Below are 20,868 nucleotides of genomic sequence, written 5' to 3'. Positions count from 1 at the left end.
TACTTGTTTTGTACAAAATTTAATAAATTATCACAATAAAATAATTTTGCATAAAAATCAGAGGAAAATAAAGAATATATCTTTTTTTACATTTTTATAATCGTACAATTTTCTGATTGAATTTTTTAAATGCTTTTCAAGAAAAATTATTTTTAATGTAAAAGCTAACGCGTATATTCTGGAGAACAGATTAATTGTATGTGTTGATTTCCATCAACCTCGTAATGATCGAATAACACTCTTGTTACATATATCCTTGAGTAGCTATTTACATGACATTACTTCATATATTATCATACCGCAAACGTTAGTCGTCAGTTTTCGGTGGTCTTTCAAAGTGGTCAGATCGAAAGTGAAAAATACATTGTGGGTTAGTAATTGTAGGAATCGTGATTTAACAAACAAGGTAAGTCAAATACATACAGAACATTAAGATATTTCTTTTGAATATATATAAAAATATGTGAAAGAAAATTACAGAATTTAAAATTTTTTAAATATATTTTATTCAGTCTTAAAGAAAACATTTACATGTTTTTTTCTAGTTCAATTATTATTATCTGCATATTACAGTTAAGTATTTGGGTGAATTGTAGCATCACGATTTGATCATTTTAATATTATAACAAATTAAAAATTAAAAACACATTTTATATGCTTTGTTTTAATACATATTTTTCCGTGATAGATATCTTAAAATTTCCTATGTTAAATTAAATATGTAATAAATGTAAAAAGGGAACAAAAAATGGATTTTTTTTCATAGAAAAATGTGTATATAACGATAAATGTAATGAAAAATTTATCTGCGTTTCTTATTCGCATTTAGTTGGATTTGTTCATGAAACGAATATCGACAAAATTTCAAATAAGTTGAATTTTAAACGGACAACAGCTGTATTGTTCGTTTTTGCAATATATATATGGCTTACAAGTGATACACAAAAGTAATAATAACATATTGATAAACATAACTACAATAAGACGAAGCCCAGTTATTATAAGAAATTATTTTGTGCTTATATATATATTTTTTTTAATTCAAGATTTTTTATGCTGTGTGTCTCTCAATCAATTTGTTTTGTACGATATTATAATATGCATGAGAGAAATTTATATAATTGCATTAAAAGAATTCAAAGTTATAATAATAAGAAACATATTATAATTTTAAAAAATAAGCTTGTGAAAAATGTGAAACATGTTTAGATTTTTTAATTTAAGAGGGCAAAAGTATACACAATTTAAATTACATATTGCAACAATAATTGACAACTTAAATATATATGTACATATATATTTCAGTTTGCGCACAACTCTAAATCAATTAATTTTGAAACTGTTAACCGCGTGGTTTCTAAAAATAATCTAACTTATATATTTCCGATCATCTTTATCGCTTATTAAATACATTTCGACATAACTTTTGTGTTCGCGCTAGTTTTTCTGATGTATTGACATCGAAATCACTCATCGAGACACACACATACACATTATTGTACTTATATATGTATATATATACAAATACATATATTATACATATTATAAAAGATGTCTCTATTGTCGACTTTCAAACGATTGAAATTTTCGAAATCGATATACTTAGACAGTTTTTCGAAATATCGAAAGATAATAATAAATAAATCTCTGAAAATTATTTTAATCTCATATCCTAATCACGTTCTAAATTTTCCTAAATTTCGACAAATTCGAAATCTTAATATTGAAATATCTTTTTGTTTTGAATATAAAAAGAATAACATTAAAACATAAACTTAATCAAAACAACTTTTTGCGTGTTTGTGTTAAAAACATTTTCAATATAATAATTACAAAATGTAGGAAAAAGTTATCATCATCGATAAGTCAACATTATGTAAAAAAAAATATTGTGAATTACGGTATGACTAAAAAGATTGAATTTTATAATTTAACTTATTTCTCAGGGCATTAAAAATTTGATTGTATAAATTTAAAAAAGAAATTATTCTTTTCTTGAGACTAAATAGTTGCGTACAATTTTTTTCACTTTATATTAATTTTGAACATACATTATGTAATAAAAGGATATAAAATATAAAGTATATAAAAATTCTTCGCGAGCAACAATTCAAATAGATTGTGTACTTTTTTTTTAAATTGCTATAATTATTTTTGATGTTTTCTCTATCTCACGAGAATCGAAAGTTTTATGTTTTCTTTACATTTACTTGTTCTCCATTTCTCTATTTTTTTATTCTATTTACTTTTGTCAAAGAAATATTTTTGCAGATATCTGAGGCAAAAACCGACATGATGTTTCTGAAGTTGTTATCAAGTATTTTATTATATATCGTCGTAATGACAATGGCTTATTCCATTGATAAAAATGCGAAGTTTAAGTGGTATAATGATATTAGCTATCGTGCGTCAAACAGTGTGATACCTCTTCATCATCAATTGGATCTAACATTGTTGCCATATAGCTCTTATATTGCCGAGTCCAATGTTTATATTTATATTAATAGTGCCTTACAGAACATAACGTTACATCTATCAACTTATTTGACTATAATCAACGTAAAGTTAGAATCGGTTAATAGTGGAGTAATCTATAAACCCAAGTATACATATCATTATGGAGAAGAAACACTTGTTTTTAATTTCGGTGATCAATTTGAGCTTGAATATAAAAACTTAAAATGTAAAATATATTCTCTGTGCGTGAAATACGGAAAATTTGAGTTCTCACTTGGACCACCTGCTGATAAGGAGATTTCACAAAATTTGTTCACAAATGATAAAGGCGAGATTAGGTAAGTAAATGTAAAAATATATTAAAAATAAACAATATAATATATATAATATATACATATATATATATATATATATATATATATATATATATATATAATTGTGTATAAATTATATAAAAAATATTATTACGTATATTATATGTATATGTCGTAGAAATATATAATATATGTTGTTTATGTGTGTATGTATAATAATATATAATAATATAAATTAATAATATAATCAGCCAAATATCACATTTTTTAAATATCATCTGTATATTACACTGATACACAGAGAGAATTTTCTCTTAGAATTTATCCTGAAAATCATAGTAATCATAAGACGATATGGTGTGGAAAGAATTTTATGAGAATTTTTCTGATTAATATTTATTATAATAAAAAATATTAATATCTATCACAATAATATATAAAATATGTTTGATTAATTTTACTAAAACATATAGTAAAATTTCAATAATTTTAAAATATATTAGAAACTATGTTAAAAACTTAGGATTCTTTAAGATTTTAAATAGAATAGAGATGCCAAAAAATAATAAACATATAATATTTTATATAAATCTTAAAATGGAACATAAAATATTTTTAATCCAGCTTAATCGCTTATGATAATTTTAACATGCAACATAATTTTCGGCTTATTACCAAATATTACATGGTAAAATTTGTAGTGAATTTTACGGTAAAACGAAAAATTATCTCCGTGTACATTCTGCAATCCTTAAAATTGCTAAATACCTTTTATTATCTAAAACATGTCGTTAAAATGTTGCAGGTCTGTATTCTCAAATCTAATCCAGCCGAGAAAAGCCCGAGGATTATTTCTTGGTTTTGACGAGACAAAATTTCGAACTAAATTCGACGTTTCTATATCTCACGGTCGATATCACGTAGCTTTAACAAATATGCCGATACGAGAGTATGAACAAATACATTCTCACGAGATCCGTACAGTGTACCAAACAACACCTCCAATGTCCTCAAATGACCTAGCATTTGTAATATTTGAAGAATTGGACAAGGTTTTTAATGATTCTACAAAGGAAAATATAGCCAATATCTGGTGCAGGTCGCACTTAATAGAAGACATGAAATTCGCTCAATATGTTGCTGGAACTGTGATGATGTATTTAAAAAACAAATTAAAGATCTTGGAAAAACAATTTCCAAAATTGGATGTCATTCTTATTCCGTATTCCGGAGAGAAAGCCAAGCAAACCTGGGGACTTATACTTCTCAAGTAATACATACATTCAAGAAATAATTTTAATTCATTAAAATTAAATATTGTTTTTAGATTTCAAATCAATTTAAAAAATACAAAGATACGCCTTTGTTTATGCCTATTGTTAAAATTGTATTAATTAAAGGTGTATTTTTAAGGAGCATTTATTTGATTATTCTAATATTGAAAATTTTATAATTCGCAAATTTATGCTTATATTGATGCTTAAGTATTTTTGATAAATGATTTTTAATAAATGACGATAACAAATGTATAATATATTATAATATAATTACAGAATAATTTACATTTATAAATCATGTAATAACCTCATTCGTACGCTCAAAAATTTTTCGTTTTTATATCAAATCAAGAATTTAAAAAATTATTAATTGATTATATGTTTACATTCTTATCATTGATCTCATTAAATGAGTTATTATTATTTATTTTATTACATCAAAGAAAAAATTTTCGAATTTCTTCTTTTTATATTAAAGTTTAATTAATTCATATACTAATGCTTATTTTTTTTATTTTTTTTTTATTTTACAGTATATAAAGTATCTTTTTCTAATATACGTGCAACATATTTAATTTTTACATAAGCAAACTATGCAAACTTATAACAAAGTGTTTTGACATAATCACATTATTCATAATTTTCAGCGAAAAAGATTACGTTTACAAAAAAGAATTACATCCTCTTGCGTTGAAAAACAAAGTTATGCTCTCAGTAACTCATGATATACTGTATCAATGGTTTGGTAATCTCTTGGATGCGCCGTGTCTGTCTCAACAATGGTTAAAGGAGGGCTTCCTCATGTTCCTCGAAACTTACATCATCGACAAGGTTATTTTATATTTCAAATGCTAATTATTAGAAAATTTTTGTTTCGATATTGTGATAAGATAAAATTTCTAAAATTGATTTCTTATTTGTTAAGAACAGAAAAAAATGCCTATATATTTTTTTTCTTCGTTTAATTTTTTATAATATCTGAATTATTTGGAAAAATATTATGGATCAAAAATAATAAGTATGTTTAAATTATGTTATTTATAATTCGGAAAAAATCTTAAAACTATTTTTTTTTTTTTTTTTTTTTTAGTTTTACCATTTTAATATCATTTTTATGATAAATAATAACACATTTCTAGTAAAAATACTTAATTTTTAATTATGTGATATAAAATTTTAAAAAATTTATTTTATTGAGATAGCTAATAATTTTAATAAAAATAAATAAAAAAAATTATTAATATGATTATTAATGTGATTTATTTCTTTTACCATTTTATATTTATTTGGATACATCAATTTGTCTGTAGGCCTTTCCAGATTCTCGGATGATGGACTTGTTCGTAGTGCAGATTCAACAAGAATTTTTTCATCTAAATGTTCATTATTCTATAAAGCATATTATGGATTATGCAAATAGAGTAGCTGAAACTGAATCAAATTGTATTTCTTTTCCTCCCACTATAGGTATGTATGTATATAATATATTTATGTATATTTATGTAATTTAAGTTGATAAAATGTATGTACCTATATAAATATATATAATATGGGATAATATGGGATGCACAAATTTTTAATCTCTGTATAAATTTGTAAATATGATTAACTAATAATTCCATAAATTGCTACACATAAATATCTAAAAACAATTAAAAAGTTATAATTGTACATTTAATTGCTCTTAAATTTTTTAATTTTGTTATAAAAGAAAAAAAAATTTAATTTGAAATTATTTCTTCTTGATATAAATATATTTATGAATTGATGAACACTGTGCTTTACATTTATTAAGTGCTTATAATTTATTTTATTAAAATAGTATATATATTTACACATATTTCATGTTTTTATTATAGGAGCAGTAATATGGCGCATGTTCGAAAATGTAATTCCCCAACCAGCATTTTGGAAGGCTATCGAAAAATATTTCAACGCGCAGTAAGTAACCTACATTAATATAATAATTAGATATATGCTATTTATTGATTATTATTATATACTTGATTTTGCAAATATCAAATTTAAGCAGTAAAATATATATCAAATAAAATATCTCAACAGTAAAATATATATAAATAATACAATATATATCACATATATGTTAGCAATATAATATATACACATATTATACATCATATTTTTCAACAACAATTTTTTCAGTTTTACACTTCAAATAAGTAATAATAAAGTATCTAAAGAAACATTACATATATGTTTAATTAAATATTTTATAATAATATATATTATCAAAGAAGTTTACAAGGTCCATTCTACATTGCTTTCAATATGATCTATATAAATTATATGGTTTTATATGAGTTTGCCACATTTAATGCAAAAAACAAGGTTTAGATGTAAACAAAAATAATTCTCTTCTACCAACAACATAAAAAAAATTACAAACCTACCAATAACCTTTGTTTCTACGTTTGAACACACTTACAATTGTTAGCATCAAAAGCTGCAAACATATGGAATTATTTATTATTATTATATATTAGATATATAATTATAGACTTTGTTGTACTAAAAGCATTATGGACAATGTAAATTTCATGGTGTCTATAAAAATTATTAGAAAATTACTTCGTATTTTACATCATAATTTTCAAGAAAACCTGTGACTACCGGTTAAAATCAATTGAACTTATTGTGAGAATCAAAGTCAGCATTAAAGATCAAAGTATAAGTCATTCAAGCTGCGGCCGTTAAAATGAATAATTATGGTTTTATATTTCCTGATGTCCATCAATTTTATATATGCATATATTATTATATATAGTGTTTATTGTCACAATGTTAAATTTTACAGATTTACTTATTTTAATACCAAAATTCCCGATGATATACGAAACATGATGCAGGCCATCGTAAATGAATTATATCCTGACACACAGTATTACAATCGGAACATAAAACAGATTATGGATATTTGGCTTATACAGGATAATTGTCCTGAGCTAAATGTGACACGAGATTATTCCAGATCAACTAGGCGCAGTCACGTGAAAATATCAAAAATGTTTCGCAACAGAGTGGACTGGAATCCATATTTTATACCTGTGACTTATACTGATGAAATGAATATCAATTTTAATGTAACGGCCCCGAATATTGATAATTATTTAACGCTGTCAAATCCAGAACTGGACGTTCAATTGAATTATTTTTCTGATTGGATTATTGTCAACATACAACAAACTGGTAGATATCAAATAATTATGTTTAAATATTGTTATCCTTTTATATTACCTAAAAAATCTATTTTCGTTATATATTTTTATTTTCATATTTTTTATAAAAATTGAAATTATATTTCACAAAATATTCATTTCATACAAACAATAATATTGTGTTAATTAATTGCCGCTAAAGTTAAAATTAAACATACTTCGCATGAACATATATTATTTTTGTAACTTTGTAAAATCAGTTTGAGTTCAAACAATTCTGTATGTTCTTTAATTTTTCAAATTTTTTTTTTAATTTGTTTATCGTGTGATACGAGTTTAAAATATTAATAATATATAAAAAGTTTGCACTTTCTACTATATTAAAACATAAAAGAAAATGAAATACACATATAATTCAAAATATTTCTTATTACATATATGTATATATTGATAAAAATAATAATCAATAAAATTTATTTATTTAATAATAGGTTATTATCGCGTCAACTATGATTCCGAGAATTGGCGCAGACTTGCACAATATTTAAATTCTGATAAATATACAAATATACATGTTCTCAATCGAGCGCAAATAATCGATGACGCATTCTATATGGCGATGAATGGAAAACTTGATATTTCCATATTCTGGGAACTCGCGAGATATTTATGGCGAGAGAAAGATTACGTTGCATGGTATCCTATGTTAAAAGTTTTGGAAAGAATGGGAAACGCCTTTGCGTATTCAAAAGATGTAGCAAATAGTGCATTTTTTCAGGTACTCGCATTTTTTATTATAACGTTTATCGATAAAATTATGTTAGAGATAATATCAGGTCAATGTAACGCAAAAACGTAACAATTATTAATTCGGAGCATATTTTAATCACTTACGGAATTAAAATATTTTTAGTCAACAAAAATGTATATATTTTTTTCGGAAATATATGTATATATATTAATGGCTGAACAGAAAGACTTATTTTTTATTAAAATTGTAGAATGTGGAAATAGTAAAGCTGTTTGATCATATAGAAGAGGAAATGTTTGATCAGACGATACCTACCAAAAACGATTTTGATAAACGTTTAAAACAAGAGCTGATAAAATGGCGATGTATCATGGATAATCCTTTATGCTTAAAAACGGCTAAACAGCAATTACAATCGTATATACTGAAAAATTCTACTGAGAAAAATAAGTAAGTGTCTTTTAATTATTATATATTTCTGTGTAGAAACCTTTTGAATCTTGTACGCTTTATATTTATATTATATATATATATATATATATATATATATATATATTTATTTATTTATTTATATTTATATATGAACTTAATTTCTAAATATTTAATTAATTTTTAATTTTTAAATTTTTAATAAAAAGTATATATGCTAAATATTGATAGGAGATATATCAAAAAATTAAAAAAATATTTCTTTTTTTTTTGTATTGTAGACTTTGGCATTTTCCTGAGTGGCAGAATTGGGTTTATTGTAATGGTTTAAAGACTGTAAATAAAACTGAATTTGATGACTTATGGTTTACCAAACGTGTTATATACCAAAACCGATTTGATTATAGAATCTTGAGATATTTTACTTGTCTTGAAAACCCCCGAAGTATGTTCTGGTACCTAGACTATATACAAGATTTCGAACTGGCTCTAAGGAGGCAAAATGTAAAAAGAAAAGAACGTTTTCTTGCTCAAACTGCTGAAGTTTATCTTGCCACTATTGCGAGAAATTTTAAGCATAGTATGATACTTGAACACATGTTGCTAAATTATGAAGCTAAAAAGCCCAAGTAATAACATCCTTTTTATAAAAATATAATCATGAGAAAGTGTATTATGTGTTAATTATATATTTTGTTCTTATATAGGCAAGTTAGTATGGCAGCATTCATACTTGTGACTATTAATAGTGTGTATTCTGAGGACCATATTGCGCAGGTAAAAGTTTTATACTTATTTATATATAAAGTTTTTATTATAATATTTATCTTTATCAGAATGTATTACATATCTTATCATCGTATATATAGTGTAGGCGTAACATTTATATAATTATGCTAACAATTTGAAAAATTCGCATTTGTTTTTATGATCATTAATTATAAAATTATTGATAATTAACGAATCAAAATTAAAATAATCTTTATTTTAGGTATATGAATTTGTAAAAGAATTACAAAATCAAATAGATGATATATTTACAAAAGCTGTAGATAAAATATTTAAACGTGCGGACAAAATAATCACTGAACTGAAATTTTTTCAACATATGCTCAAAAATACATTATAATTACAACTAAACATATTCAACTACGGCACGTTTAACTATACAACACATTCAACTGCAATAAAAATTAAAACTCCATCACATTTCTTTTACCCTCCATTAATAATAAAAGGATTTAGGTATTAAATATAAAAATTAACAATATTTTTTTCATATATTTATCATCTAATTATTTATTACATATCATATGCCTTTTAATATTTTTTCTCGAATGTTTTTAATTATATTGTAAATATGTAAAATTTATTTATTATCACATTAAATTAATTTATATATTATTTAGTTTTAATATTTATATAAACATATTAATTAGATTTACTAAATGTTTATTATGCATACATATTGTGTGTATACATATATATATAATATGTATGTATATATATATAATATTATATGTTAATTATTATTGTTAATTATTATTGTTTACACAACTTTGTATTATATAAATATTAAAACGCATATATGTTAAAAATGATATATTAAATTTAATATACAGAGTGTTTCAAAAGTGAAAGTCAATCGCTCGTAATTCAGGATCCAAACATGAAAAATATCATTATTAACATAAATCCAGAAATGCGTTGACTTTAGGATAGCGTCATTTTTAAGTTAAAATTTCAAATTGCTTTGGTTTCGAATTTTTTGTCATAATTGTAAATTACGAGCTGTTTTAGTACTATACCCAGGATGTATTTTATTATTTGACTGACATCACTACTTCTTTTAATTTTGACAAAAAAAAATCAGAAGCAAAGCAATTTAAAATTTCAATATGAAAACGGCATCATTATCGCAAAATCAACGCATTTCCGGATTTGTATCAACTATTTTTATATCAATAACTATTTTTCTTATTTTTGGATATCCATAATCACCTTCCAATCAATGGACTGCACTTTAGAAACACAATGTACATAATAAGATATATAAACTAACGTTTTGTTATGGTTACCCGTTTTCTAATATTAATTAATTATAATTAATACGCACTTAATGTAAAATAATTAAATATTAATATACTAGCATTATTACTATTTTATAATATTAATTTTTATAATTATTTTATTATTAATGTATTTTAATATTATATATATATATTAATTTTATAATTTTATTGTAAAATATGATAACAACATATATAATCATGAATTTTATTGTATATTAATAATTTCAATGCCAAATATATATATATTTTTGCATGTTATTTTTCTATATATCCATTAAGAAATTCTTTTATATCGTCTAAAATAAAATAATATATTATTGCGAATAATACTAATTTCTCTATTATATATAAATATTTTTATTTAAAAATTTTTTCTATGATAAAAAACAGCTATTTTATATACACATTTTAAAATCGCAAGTAGTAAAAGTTAATTATAAAAGCCTAACGCAATAATTAGTACGCAAATGATTCTTTTTTGTAATTTAATTTTATTTAACACGTGTTTCGGACCTATTCTCGAATCATCTTCAGCATAATTATTAAGCAGATAAATCATGCATGTGTCTTATTCCCATGAATCTCAATTAAATTGTGAATAAATAAATCACAAAGTTTAATTTTTATTTTATTATTATTTTATTATTTTAATTTTATTTTTAAAAATAAATTAAATGTGTTAAAAACGAAACACTTGAATATCAAATATGTTTAATAGATTTTTCCTTTTCAAATGAACCGCCACTGCGCTTGCGCAAAAGAATCAAAAATATCATGTGTGATTAGTGAAGACAATCTATATACTTGCATTTTTCTATATATCCATTAAGAAATTCTTTTATATCGTCTAAAATAAAATAATATATTATTGCGAATAATACTAATTTCTCTATTATATATAAATATTTTTATTTAAAAATTTTTTCTATGATAAAAAACAGCTATTTTATATACATTTTAAAATCGCAAGTAGTAAAAGTTAATTAAAAGCCTGACGCAATAATTAGTACGCAAATTATTCTTTTTTTGTAATTTAATTTTATTTAACACGTGTTTCGGACCTATTCTCGAATCATCTTCAGCATAATTATTAAGCAGATAAATCATGCATGTGTCTTATTCCCATGAATCTCAATTAAATTGTGAATAAATAAATCACAAAGTTTAATTTTTATTTTATTATTATTTTATTATTTTAATTTTATTTTTAAAAATAAATTAAATGTGTTAAAAACGAAACACTTGAATATCAAATATGTTTAATAGATTTTTCCTTTTCAAATGAACCGCCACTGCGCTTGCGCAAAAGAATCAAAAATATCATGTGTGATTAGTGAAGACAATCTATATACTTGCATACAGTCTATGGTCGCTCGCATCTCACATGTGATCCGACGCGATCACATGATCGTGTCCGAAATTGATCGGTGTCGAGTGTCAAGGGAGTGTCTTCCGAATTTAAGTTTTCTCGTCCGCAACGATGTTTCGACAGCTTTCGCTTCTTTTCGCCGTCCTTGCCACAGGTAAATTCTTCTCCTACTTTGAAGATAATTTTTCGAAAAGCAATATCGAAATACTGCTTCAAGTTTGCGATTAAATTTTTGATTGCGAAAGTCAACTCATTTTCCCCCCCAAAAAATTTATACAAAAAACATTTAGAAATATATTCCAACTTATTTTAGAGCAAGATAGCTTTTTTTTTCATGAATTTTACAAATATTCAAAAATTTACATTTGTTAAAAATTTTGATCCTAGTGTTACGCTCCTTATCCTAGTGTTTCTTTGCTTTTAGTTAATGCCAATGGAGAATTCGTCGTTCTTCATTCGCCTGATAGTGTGGAATTTACTGTGAATGGAGAGATCGAGCAAAGCAGTCTCAAGGAAATCCTATCCGCAGCTGTTGGTTACACTGGAAAGCAGGTATATAATTAATCTCGATGATGGAACTGCTTGACCATATAAATTCTTGGATGCCGCAGGGCTTTAAAAATATGTGAAACATTTGGAAAGTTTTTTCATTTTTACTTTATCCCAATAAATAAAAGAAAAAAACTAAGTTTTTCAAAGTTCTTCGAAAGCTTGAATCTCTAAAGAGTCTTCCATATGTTAAATATTTGTATTATATCTATATTACGTTTGAAGATCTTTGCCATGCTAAATATTTGTGTGATTTTGCAGAGGGATGCTGATCATAGCCTAACTATTTGGAATCCAGTTGCGATGCCCAAGGCTTTAGTTGCTATGCCGATCGATGGAATAGAGAGCCTGCCAAAACAGGACGGAATGACATTTCCTTTGATTGTTGATGAGGTAGAAGAGACCACTTGGCAAGCAATTAGTGGCAGAGTGGAGGAACGAAGCAATGATAATACCTTGGTCAGGATTAACTTAAGTGATGGAGTTGATGCTGTAAGTATTAAATAGATAAAGAGTACTAGTTAGAAAGACAGTTTTTTTTAACAATACATTTCTAAGTAATTTAATATCTTTTTTTTTTTTTGTTTCCATTAACTCTCTCTTTCTCTCTTCTAAGAGAGGACTTAGTAATCGATACTTTTATTTTGTTTATATCTATATTTTGTTTTGCCTTTAAATTTTTTTATTAATTCTAATATCTTTAATATAGCTAGGCCAATCGGCCCTCGGCGAGCTGAAGCCAGCTAGCATGGAGGAGTTAAAGTTTCTAAGCACGGAAGTCGAGGAGGATCGCAAATTCGTCGAGGAGATGCAACTTCTTCATGCTATCGCTGACAAAGCGCCCTCTGTAAAGAAACATGACTCTGGCACAGATGTCTATTGGCTGGTGGTGTCAGCTCTTAAACCAGTCTTGGATATTCATGGAAACACCTCGGAGGTAGCAAAAGAAGCGTATATGGTACTGAATAAGGCAATGGAACACGTGTGCACGGGTTTTAACAAAGCTTATGATGGCAAGGTGCGTCAATTTACTCGCAATTTTACGTGGTTAAATCAGTACATCGACTCCCCTTAATTTTTAACTAATTCTTAGCCTATTTTCGTGCTAATTGTACATGAATACAGTTATAGAATACATTATTTAAATTACGAACATTTCAGGTTCTTATTTTGGCATTCACGAATGACGCCAGCAAAGTGAGGAACGCTCGCTCTGTGCTTCTCGAGAGACAGCGTAGAGACTCTCCGGTAAGTGCTAGTACTGCCTTAAACTTTATATGCAATTTATAATCTCTATCATATTTCAAACATAAAACTATATATGAATATACTTGAGAGAAACTATTTGTATCGATTGAGAAAAAAAATTTATAAAGAAGATTTAAAGTAATATTTACAAACAGAAGTAAGAAATTTATAACGATCTTTTTAATTATCAATGTAATTACATATAACTACATTGTAAATACATCTCCGTACAAGATGATATACTTAGACCTAACTGAAATTATTGCAGGAAAAAATCTTTGAGAAAATACATGAAGTTTATATCTTTTTGTCTATAAGGAAATTAATAAAGTGGTTAAAACTGTACACATTTATTAGTCTTCTTCTACATATGAATCCTGCAAAGTTACACATTTTTCCCAGCGATGCAAGATCTGTCGGATACAATGATTGTAACTTTGCAGAATTTATATGTAGAAGAAGACTAATAAGTATGTACAGTTTCAACCATTTCATTCTTTTCTTTACTCCACGTACACATATATATACATTTAATTTTATACGGGCAAATATCACTTTATTATTAAAATAAAGAGAATATTTTTAAAAATAGTAAAATAAATAATTGAAAATAAATGCATTGAACTATGAGAATGTATAATTACAAAAATTTATCATTTATTTATTTTTTATTAAATCTTTATATTTATTAAACCTATAAACCACCTATATACGCAAGGAAAAAAAGAATCATTTACAATTTTAAATTATTTATAGTATTATTTTGGTCATTTTACGAGAATATATATATGATATATTTTATTATAAAACAGCAAATTTTGTAACTGACTTTCTAAGTAAGTATTATAATTTTCACCAATTCATTAGTTATTCGTTTAATTTGGAATTCTAATAGGAAGGATCATAGATTATATCATCAAATATAAGTTTTAACAATTATTCATATTTGGAGCTATCAAATGTAGAATCACAATATTAGAGTTCACTCAAAAAAAACTATTTATCTACATTATCTGTACTGTTTTTATAATTATTACGGGATATTTTGTAGGCTTATAAGACTAACAGTGTTAAATCCGTTGGTGGTGCAAAGGGAGCGCCAATTAATTCAGACATTAATAATTTTTTCGTCAAGGTATCGTGTCGAATCACATTGCATGAACTATTACTTGATTGATTGACAGTGTTTTTTTCCGATTTAGAAATAGTTTTTTTTCTGCATGAATCTCGCGCGAACACAATGAATTACTCGAAATACTCTAATCAACGAAAACTTACAAACTTGTCATCAACCGGCCAATATCTACATATCTACATCGTGTTCCCCTTTTTTCAGAGTTTCCGTCATACAATTTCTCTAATTCGTATAATTTAGCAAAACTCCGCAAAAAAACAGATATTCGTCAAATTAAATCCTGGGTATTCTAATCTTTAAATTTTCATGAAATTGAATTTGTCGCTAATATTTTAATAAATCTCTTTATAGAACTTAATTAATAAATTTAAATTTATATATCATAAAGAAAAAAATTAAATTAAGGTTTCTAGGTCCTCGCCGTGGCCATGTTAGATTGTGACGTCAGAGGCGAGAAAGCACACGCTGAAAATTCTTTATTGTTAGATGCCATTTTTAAATGAAAAGATATTTCGATGAAACACTATTTCAGATGGCTTTAACACACTTCTAAAATACCTCAAAAACTTTTTTTTCCTTGACAGTCAATCAACAATCGTAAAAAGATCGTGATATCGGACTTTGTCATGCGGAATGACTGCGCATGTGCAAGGGCCATGGAAGATTGGGCCTCATTACAGTCATTTTACAATTGTTGATTGATTATAAAAGGGAAAGGATAGTTTTCGAGGTATTTTAAGAGTGTGCTAAAAAGCCATTTAAAGTGCTGCTTCATCGAAATATCTTTTTATTTCGAAATGGCATCTAAGAATTTGTAGCGTGTGTTTTCTCGCCTCTGACGTCACAATTCCAACATGATCGGCGAGGAGCCAGGAGCCTTAATATATCCTAAGAAATCAATAAAATGTGTGTAAAAGCCTCAAGATCGATAAATCCAGGTACTTGCGAAATTAAAGCCTCGGAAATTCTTCTAGTATCCTCGGAGTCTTAAAGAAAAAAAAAATAATGCTCATCTTTAATCACTTTACTTACTGAGATACTGAACAACACTGATTGTAGCAAGACGGCGAACGAGACGGGCAAAGTAATAGAAAGGACGAAGAGGAGATAAATAGTATGAATAGTACTAGCGAGCCCAACACTATCGACAGCACTACTGAACGTACGGGCGTTCAGGAAGAGTCCGACCTGGGCTCCGTTAATAAGGAGCATAAGATAGATACTAACACACAGACAATAGGACAGGTACATATTAACATGCGTATTAACATGCATCGATGGGTCTAGGGGAAAATCAGATGGGTCTGTCTCTTTTTCTTTTTTTTTTTTTTTTATATTTAATCTCCACATTGTTTGATCACACATAATGTTTATTTTATTCATTCTATATAATAAAAATGACGATATATATATAATTTTTTTATTTCTGGAAAATTTAATGAATAAATTTATGGAGAAAAAAGTATCAGAAGAAGCAAAGTTTAACAGATACAGCTCTATGTACGTGTTACAATCAAGATAGGATTAAAATAAAATAATTTAAATAATTTTTTTTTATCAATGTTATATATATAGGTGAAAATTAAAATTTTCTAAATTATGAAAAAATTAAGAAAATATATGAGACTCTTCAAATTCTTTCCTGGGCCCTTCAATTGTTTTCGTTCTGCCAAATTATTATCGGATTATTAGAACATCTAAGTTGTAGGGAGATTAATTTAGTCTTTATATGAAATACTCTTTCTTTCTCTTTTTCTAGTAATGCCAAAGTTAACAAAGAATTTTTGACATTTATCCAATTTTGCTTAAATTTCTTAAAACTTTTGATTACATGACTTTTGTTTGCATTGAAATATTGTATATAGTCCGCTATTGATGTTAATTTAGTAATGCTTATATGACGCTTAATCATAATGATTTCTTTAATTAGGCAACGATTTCTAGATAGCGAGTTTTTTTAGCGTCTCTGCATCTGAGAAGCAGAAGGATGTAAGTCCAAGAAAAATTACTTTTTACAAAGAAATTTAATTATTATTTTATATAAATATTATTATACATATAAATATATATGTATCAGAATTTACAATTTCGAGAGCTTATTTCCAACTTCTTCTCAAGCGCAAAATTCTAAACTTTTGCATGAAGTATTTGGCGTGTTCGATATTGCATGCATATATTTTAATGACAATGCAATAAAACTGACAAGTGACAAGACTTTTAATTGAAACTTTTTGTTAGAAAATATTTAATCGGACAATTAAATGTTTAGCAAGAGTATCAAGAGTAGATCTTCTATTGACGAGTCTTGAAAACCATGACACATCATGTTAATTACGAAAGCCTCTTTGTGTGCATCAGTATTTTGCTGAATTTTTTTACATCGCTCGTTCACTTCGCGCGAAGTGTGTAAAAAATGTAGAATGCTACTTAATAAATTTATAGCAAGTATTTATTTCACAAAGGAATTTATACAAAGGATTGTGAAATTTCTAGGTTTTTTGAAAACTGTTCGGCATTACATCGATTTTTCTATTTCAGCCCGAATTTTCCGGCCGTTCGAAAACTTACACGGAGAACTATCCTGTCATTTTTAACATATTGTTATGGTTTGGCGTTATTTTCTTCTTCTCGCTGTTGGCCATTTGTAGTACGTATTTTCTTGAATCATCTAATTATGATGTCAAGAGGGAGACGTTGAATGAATTTTTGCGTTTAATAATATAGATTGCTAAGATACATCAAAGACTCTTTTTGATTTTCGTGAGTTAATAAATATTAAATCTTGATTAATTATCATAAATTTGGTTTACTTTCGCTAGAAATGTAGGACACATTTTCAGGAATTATATGTGAGTTATAGATGCATTTATTAAGGCTCCTGGGTGCTCACCGCGGCCATATTGGAATCGACGTCAGAGGCGAGAAAACACACGCTATTTTTTTTAGATGCCATTTCTAAATAAAAACATATTTGCATAAAATAACACTTAAGATCTCTTTAATACACTTCTAAAAAACGCCGAAAACTGTTCTTTTCCCTTGACAGTCAATCAACAACCCTAAAATGATCGAGATATCAGACTTTGACATGCAGAATGACTGCGCATGTGCAAAGACCAGAAGGACTGGGCCTCGTAATATTACATTTTACAGCTGTTGATTGATTATAAAGGGAAAAGGATAGTTTTCGGCGTTTTTTAGAAGTGTATTAAAGAGATCTTAAGTGTTATTTTATGCAAATATATTTTTATTTAGAAATGGCATCTAAAAAAAAATAGCGTGTATTTTCTCGCCTCTGACGTCACGATTCCGACATGGTCGGCAAGGTACCAGGAGCCTTAATACAAGAATAAAGGAAAATACAATATAATAAATTATAAATTTATAATTTTATAAATTTATATTATATTGAGCGGGATGAACGGGATGATATACAAAATATATTTCAACATCTAAAAAGAAATTGATAATAAAAAATTCATATAATTTCTCGTTCTTGACATTACAGTTTAATTTTATTACAGTGAAAAAAAACAAGAGTTTTAATCTGAAATGCTTAATAGTTTTAATTGCTTTGAAAGATATTAGCTTTAAATATTGAAAAGATTTAGGGAGATTTTTCATAAAGAGAAGCCGAGAATTGTGTACACAAGTAAAATTCAAAAATTGTGTGCTGATAAACTTTTTTTGCTATATCTAATTATACTATAAAACTTGATGATAAAATACTTTCTCGAAATCGATAAAATCTTGATATTTTCAGTCGCAATCGCAGATATGGATCCAGGACGGGACTCTATCATATACAGAATGACGTCGAACCGAATGAAGAAGGACAATTAAGTGTAAATGTGTAATATAGTTGTAATTTTGTGATATGTGTTCTGTGCGCAATATACTTATCGGAGCACTCCTGTATTCGTAATTTATTAGCTAGTTGGAGATAATTCAAATAGCATATTTCCTTAATATATAGGTTCTAGAAATTGACTCAAATATGTCAAAGTCATTAATTGCAAGGATAAAATTGTATCTCACTTTATTCAATCGTATGTGAAAAAATAATTATTACATTATAAAAGTTGTGCAAATTTATATATATTCTCTCGAGAGCCAATAAAGATTGGCTATTTTAAATAGAATGTAATTATCCGAATTAAAGCATCTTACGCATTTTTTAATCGTCAGAAATGTCTCAATCGAAGTTAATTCTCCAATGCCATAAATATTCGAAAATAGCCTTTATAACAATTGTTACGTTTTTATTGCCGCAAAAAAAATGTATGCAGAAATCACTCTCGACTGTCCGCAGCATCGGAATCTGATCTCTCCGAGATTATAATTTAAAAATTATATATATAAGTAAGCGCTGGAATGCTATCAGGAATGCGGAATTAAATGTCGATTTAATGTCTTAATCAAAGTACGCGATCAAAATTAGCTACTTTTTTTGTTGTTCAATTGAGTTAGTATAAGTGGATAAGTTACGAACGCTACTGTACGTTGTATAATAATTGTAATCTGAGAGGATGCAATAAAATTTTCATTCTTGTTTTAAAAATTTTGTTGAGTGTATTATTAAGCTGTCCTTATTACAAATTATATGGCCAACATCCTGATGACTTTCTCTTTACAATTAATCAAATACCAGAACTCTAAGAATTTTACATAGTATTAATGATAAAAATTCCTTTTTACTAGAAAGTTTTTGTTATATATATCTTTAATACCTTATTATGCATGTTTTTATTATTATTATGTACAATCTATATTTTTCTTAATTAGAGATCAACAATGTTTTTTATAATTCAATCTATCTGCATGTCAATAAATGAAAAGATTTAAATTAAAGCAAAACGAGAATTTTTATGTCAAAATTGTTGACTAATGTATTTTGAGATAATATTAATATTATTAATAAGCTACATACACATAAGAGAACCTCGTGAATTTGAAATTCTAATTTTAAATAAACTTTGCACACATAAAACAGATAAATAGTTGAATTTATAAATTTATAGTTGAATTTAAAAATAATTTTGAAGGAGTGAAATTATATACTCATCTTACGTAAAATTAAGTTTTTAATTTTTCTCTATATATTTATAACGACTCGAAGAATACGATATGCTTTTGTATTCTCTTTTCCTGTTAAAGTATATGAGAAATATCTCACCGGTATAAATTGTTTATATACATGTATAATATATAATATATAACAATATAAAATTATATTGAAATATATAACATTTTATATAAGTTATGTATAATTATATATAATTTTATATGACTTTGTTATATAATTATATATAATTTTATATTAATGTTATATAATAAGTCATATAGAATTATATATAATTATACATAATTTATATACAATTTTATATATTTCTTAATTTATAATTCAGCGGACAACCTTTTAATCCGCGACTGTACGTCATCTATGAAAAAAATATATGGCAGAATTTTGCATTTGGCCCTGGATCGTATTTTTTGATCAGTTCATGATTCCGATTGCATTTTTTCTATATTTTTTTATATTTTTATCTTATTTACCCAGGGTCACAATGTCAAACATTTTTCTGTGCTCGTACTCTATTCATTTAAAATTCGGTAAAGCTAATTAAATTTATTAAAATAATAATGCCTAATGCTCTTTCTTATGGCAATGACAATCAATATTATATTGAAAATTAATTTACCAATTTATGAGATAAATTAAAATTTATCGTCAGCAATAGGTGAGATATCATCCCTTCTAAATCAAGACAATAATTTGTACACAGAAGAATCCAAGATCAGGAAATATAAAAATATTCTGATAATTAGTGATTATTTGCTAAAAGAAACAGTGCTAATTCATAGCACGTGCGCCTATTTAATCGTGTCTTGACGTCAGTATATTTCAACAACTTTTTATTAACATTCGGATGAATGTCATAGATGCATATATAATCATTAACAAAGCATTCTCAATCCGGATTGGCAAGTTTCATCACAATTTAGATTTAAGCAAAGGTAATTTATAAGCCACGCAGCAAATTATGGCTCAGGCTTGAATCAGATATCATTTCATAGGCAAATTTTTGTC

General features: G+C 26.2%; 2 protein-coding genes across 4 annotated transcripts; both read left to right on the top strand.

Annotated features, from left to right (window-relative positions):
- The first annotated feature begins 319 nt into the window (after nt 1–319).
- Nucleotides 320–10,734, top strand: LOC145945451 (aminopeptidase N-like). The gene is made up of 12 exons (XM_083054470.1): nt 320–406; nt 2,272–2,795; nt 3,577–4,041; nt 4,696–4,879; nt 5,359–5,515; nt 5,908–5,989; nt 6,864–7,255; nt 7,716–8,002; nt 8,226–8,425; nt 8,686–9,033; nt 9,112–9,181; nt 9,396–10,734. The coding sequence occupies exons 2-12, from the start codon at nt 2,293–2,295 to the stop codon at nt 9,531–9,533; spliced, it is 2,826 nt and encodes a 941-aa protein (XP_082910596.1). The 5' UTR covers nt 320–406; nt 2,272–2,292; the 3' UTR covers nt 9,534–10,734.
- A 1,110-nt stretch (nt 10,735–11,844) lies between these two features.
- Nucleotides 11,845–19,338, top strand: Atp6ap2 (ATPase H(+)-transporting accessory protein 2). Of its 3 annotated transcripts, none has more exons than XM_083054129.1 (8): nt 11,845–11,999; nt 12,270–12,397; nt 12,656–12,886; nt 13,104–13,412; nt 13,556–13,642; nt 15,837–16,022; nt 17,316–17,424; nt 18,541–19,338. In XM_083054129.1, exons 1-8 carry the CDS (start codon nt 11,957–11,959, stop codon nt 18,618–18,620), a joined length of 1,173 nt encoding a protein of 390 aa, XP_082910255.1. In that variant the 5' UTR covers nt 11,845–11,956; the 3' UTR covers nt 18,621–19,338. The 3 variants fall into 3 exon arrangements, with proteins under 3 accessions (XP_082910255.1, XP_082910256.1, XP_082910257.1); XM_083054130.1 differs by lacking the exon at nt 15,837–16,022 and adding an exon at nt 14,694–14,777; XM_083054131.1 differs by lacking the exon at nt 15,837–16,022.
- The last annotated feature ends 1,530 nt before the right edge of the window (nt 19,339–20,868 follow it).

Source organism: Prenolepis imparis, unplaced genomic scaffold (assembly GCF_030444845.1).
Source record: "Prenolepis imparis isolate NDT839.2.m4 unplaced genomic scaffold, iyPreImpa1.0 SCAF_14, whole genome shotgun sequence".
Lineage (NCBI taxonomy): Eukaryota > Metazoa > Arthropoda > Insecta > Hymenoptera > Formicidae > Prenolepis > Prenolepis imparis.
The sequence above is the reverse complement of the archived record's forward strand: the minus strand, read 5'-3'. Positions and strand labels throughout refer to the sequence as shown.

What these genes read in the sequence shown, in the direction of transcription:
- LOC145945451 (XM_083054470.1), top strand. Translation starts at nt 2,293, where the DNA reads ATGATGTTTCTGAAGTTGTTATCAAGTATTTTATTATATATCGTCGTA. An exon ending in AATTCTACTGAGAAAAATAA is followed by an intron (nt 8,426 to 8,685) that starts GTAAGTGTCTTT and finishes TTTGTATTGTAG; the next exon opens with ACTTTGGCATTTTCCTGAGT. An exon ending in CTGAGGACCATATTGCGCAG is followed by an intron (nt 9,182 to 9,395) that starts GTAAAAGTTTTA and finishes TCTTTATTTTAG; the next exon opens with GTATATGAATTTGTAAAAGA.
- Atp6ap2 (XM_083054129.1), top strand. Translation starts at nt 11,957, where the DNA reads ATGTTTCGACAGCTTTCGCTTCTTTTCGCCGTCCTTGCCACAG. An exon ending in TTGGTTACACTGGAAAGCAG is followed by an intron (nt 12,398 to 12,655) that starts GTATATAATTAA and finishes GTGATTTTGCAG; the next exon opens with AGGGATGCTGATCATAGCCT. An exon ending in TAAGTGATGGAGTTGATGCT is followed by an intron (nt 12,887 to 13,103) that starts GTAAGTATTAAA and finishes TCTTTAATATAG; the next exon opens with CTAGGCCAATCGGCCCTCGG.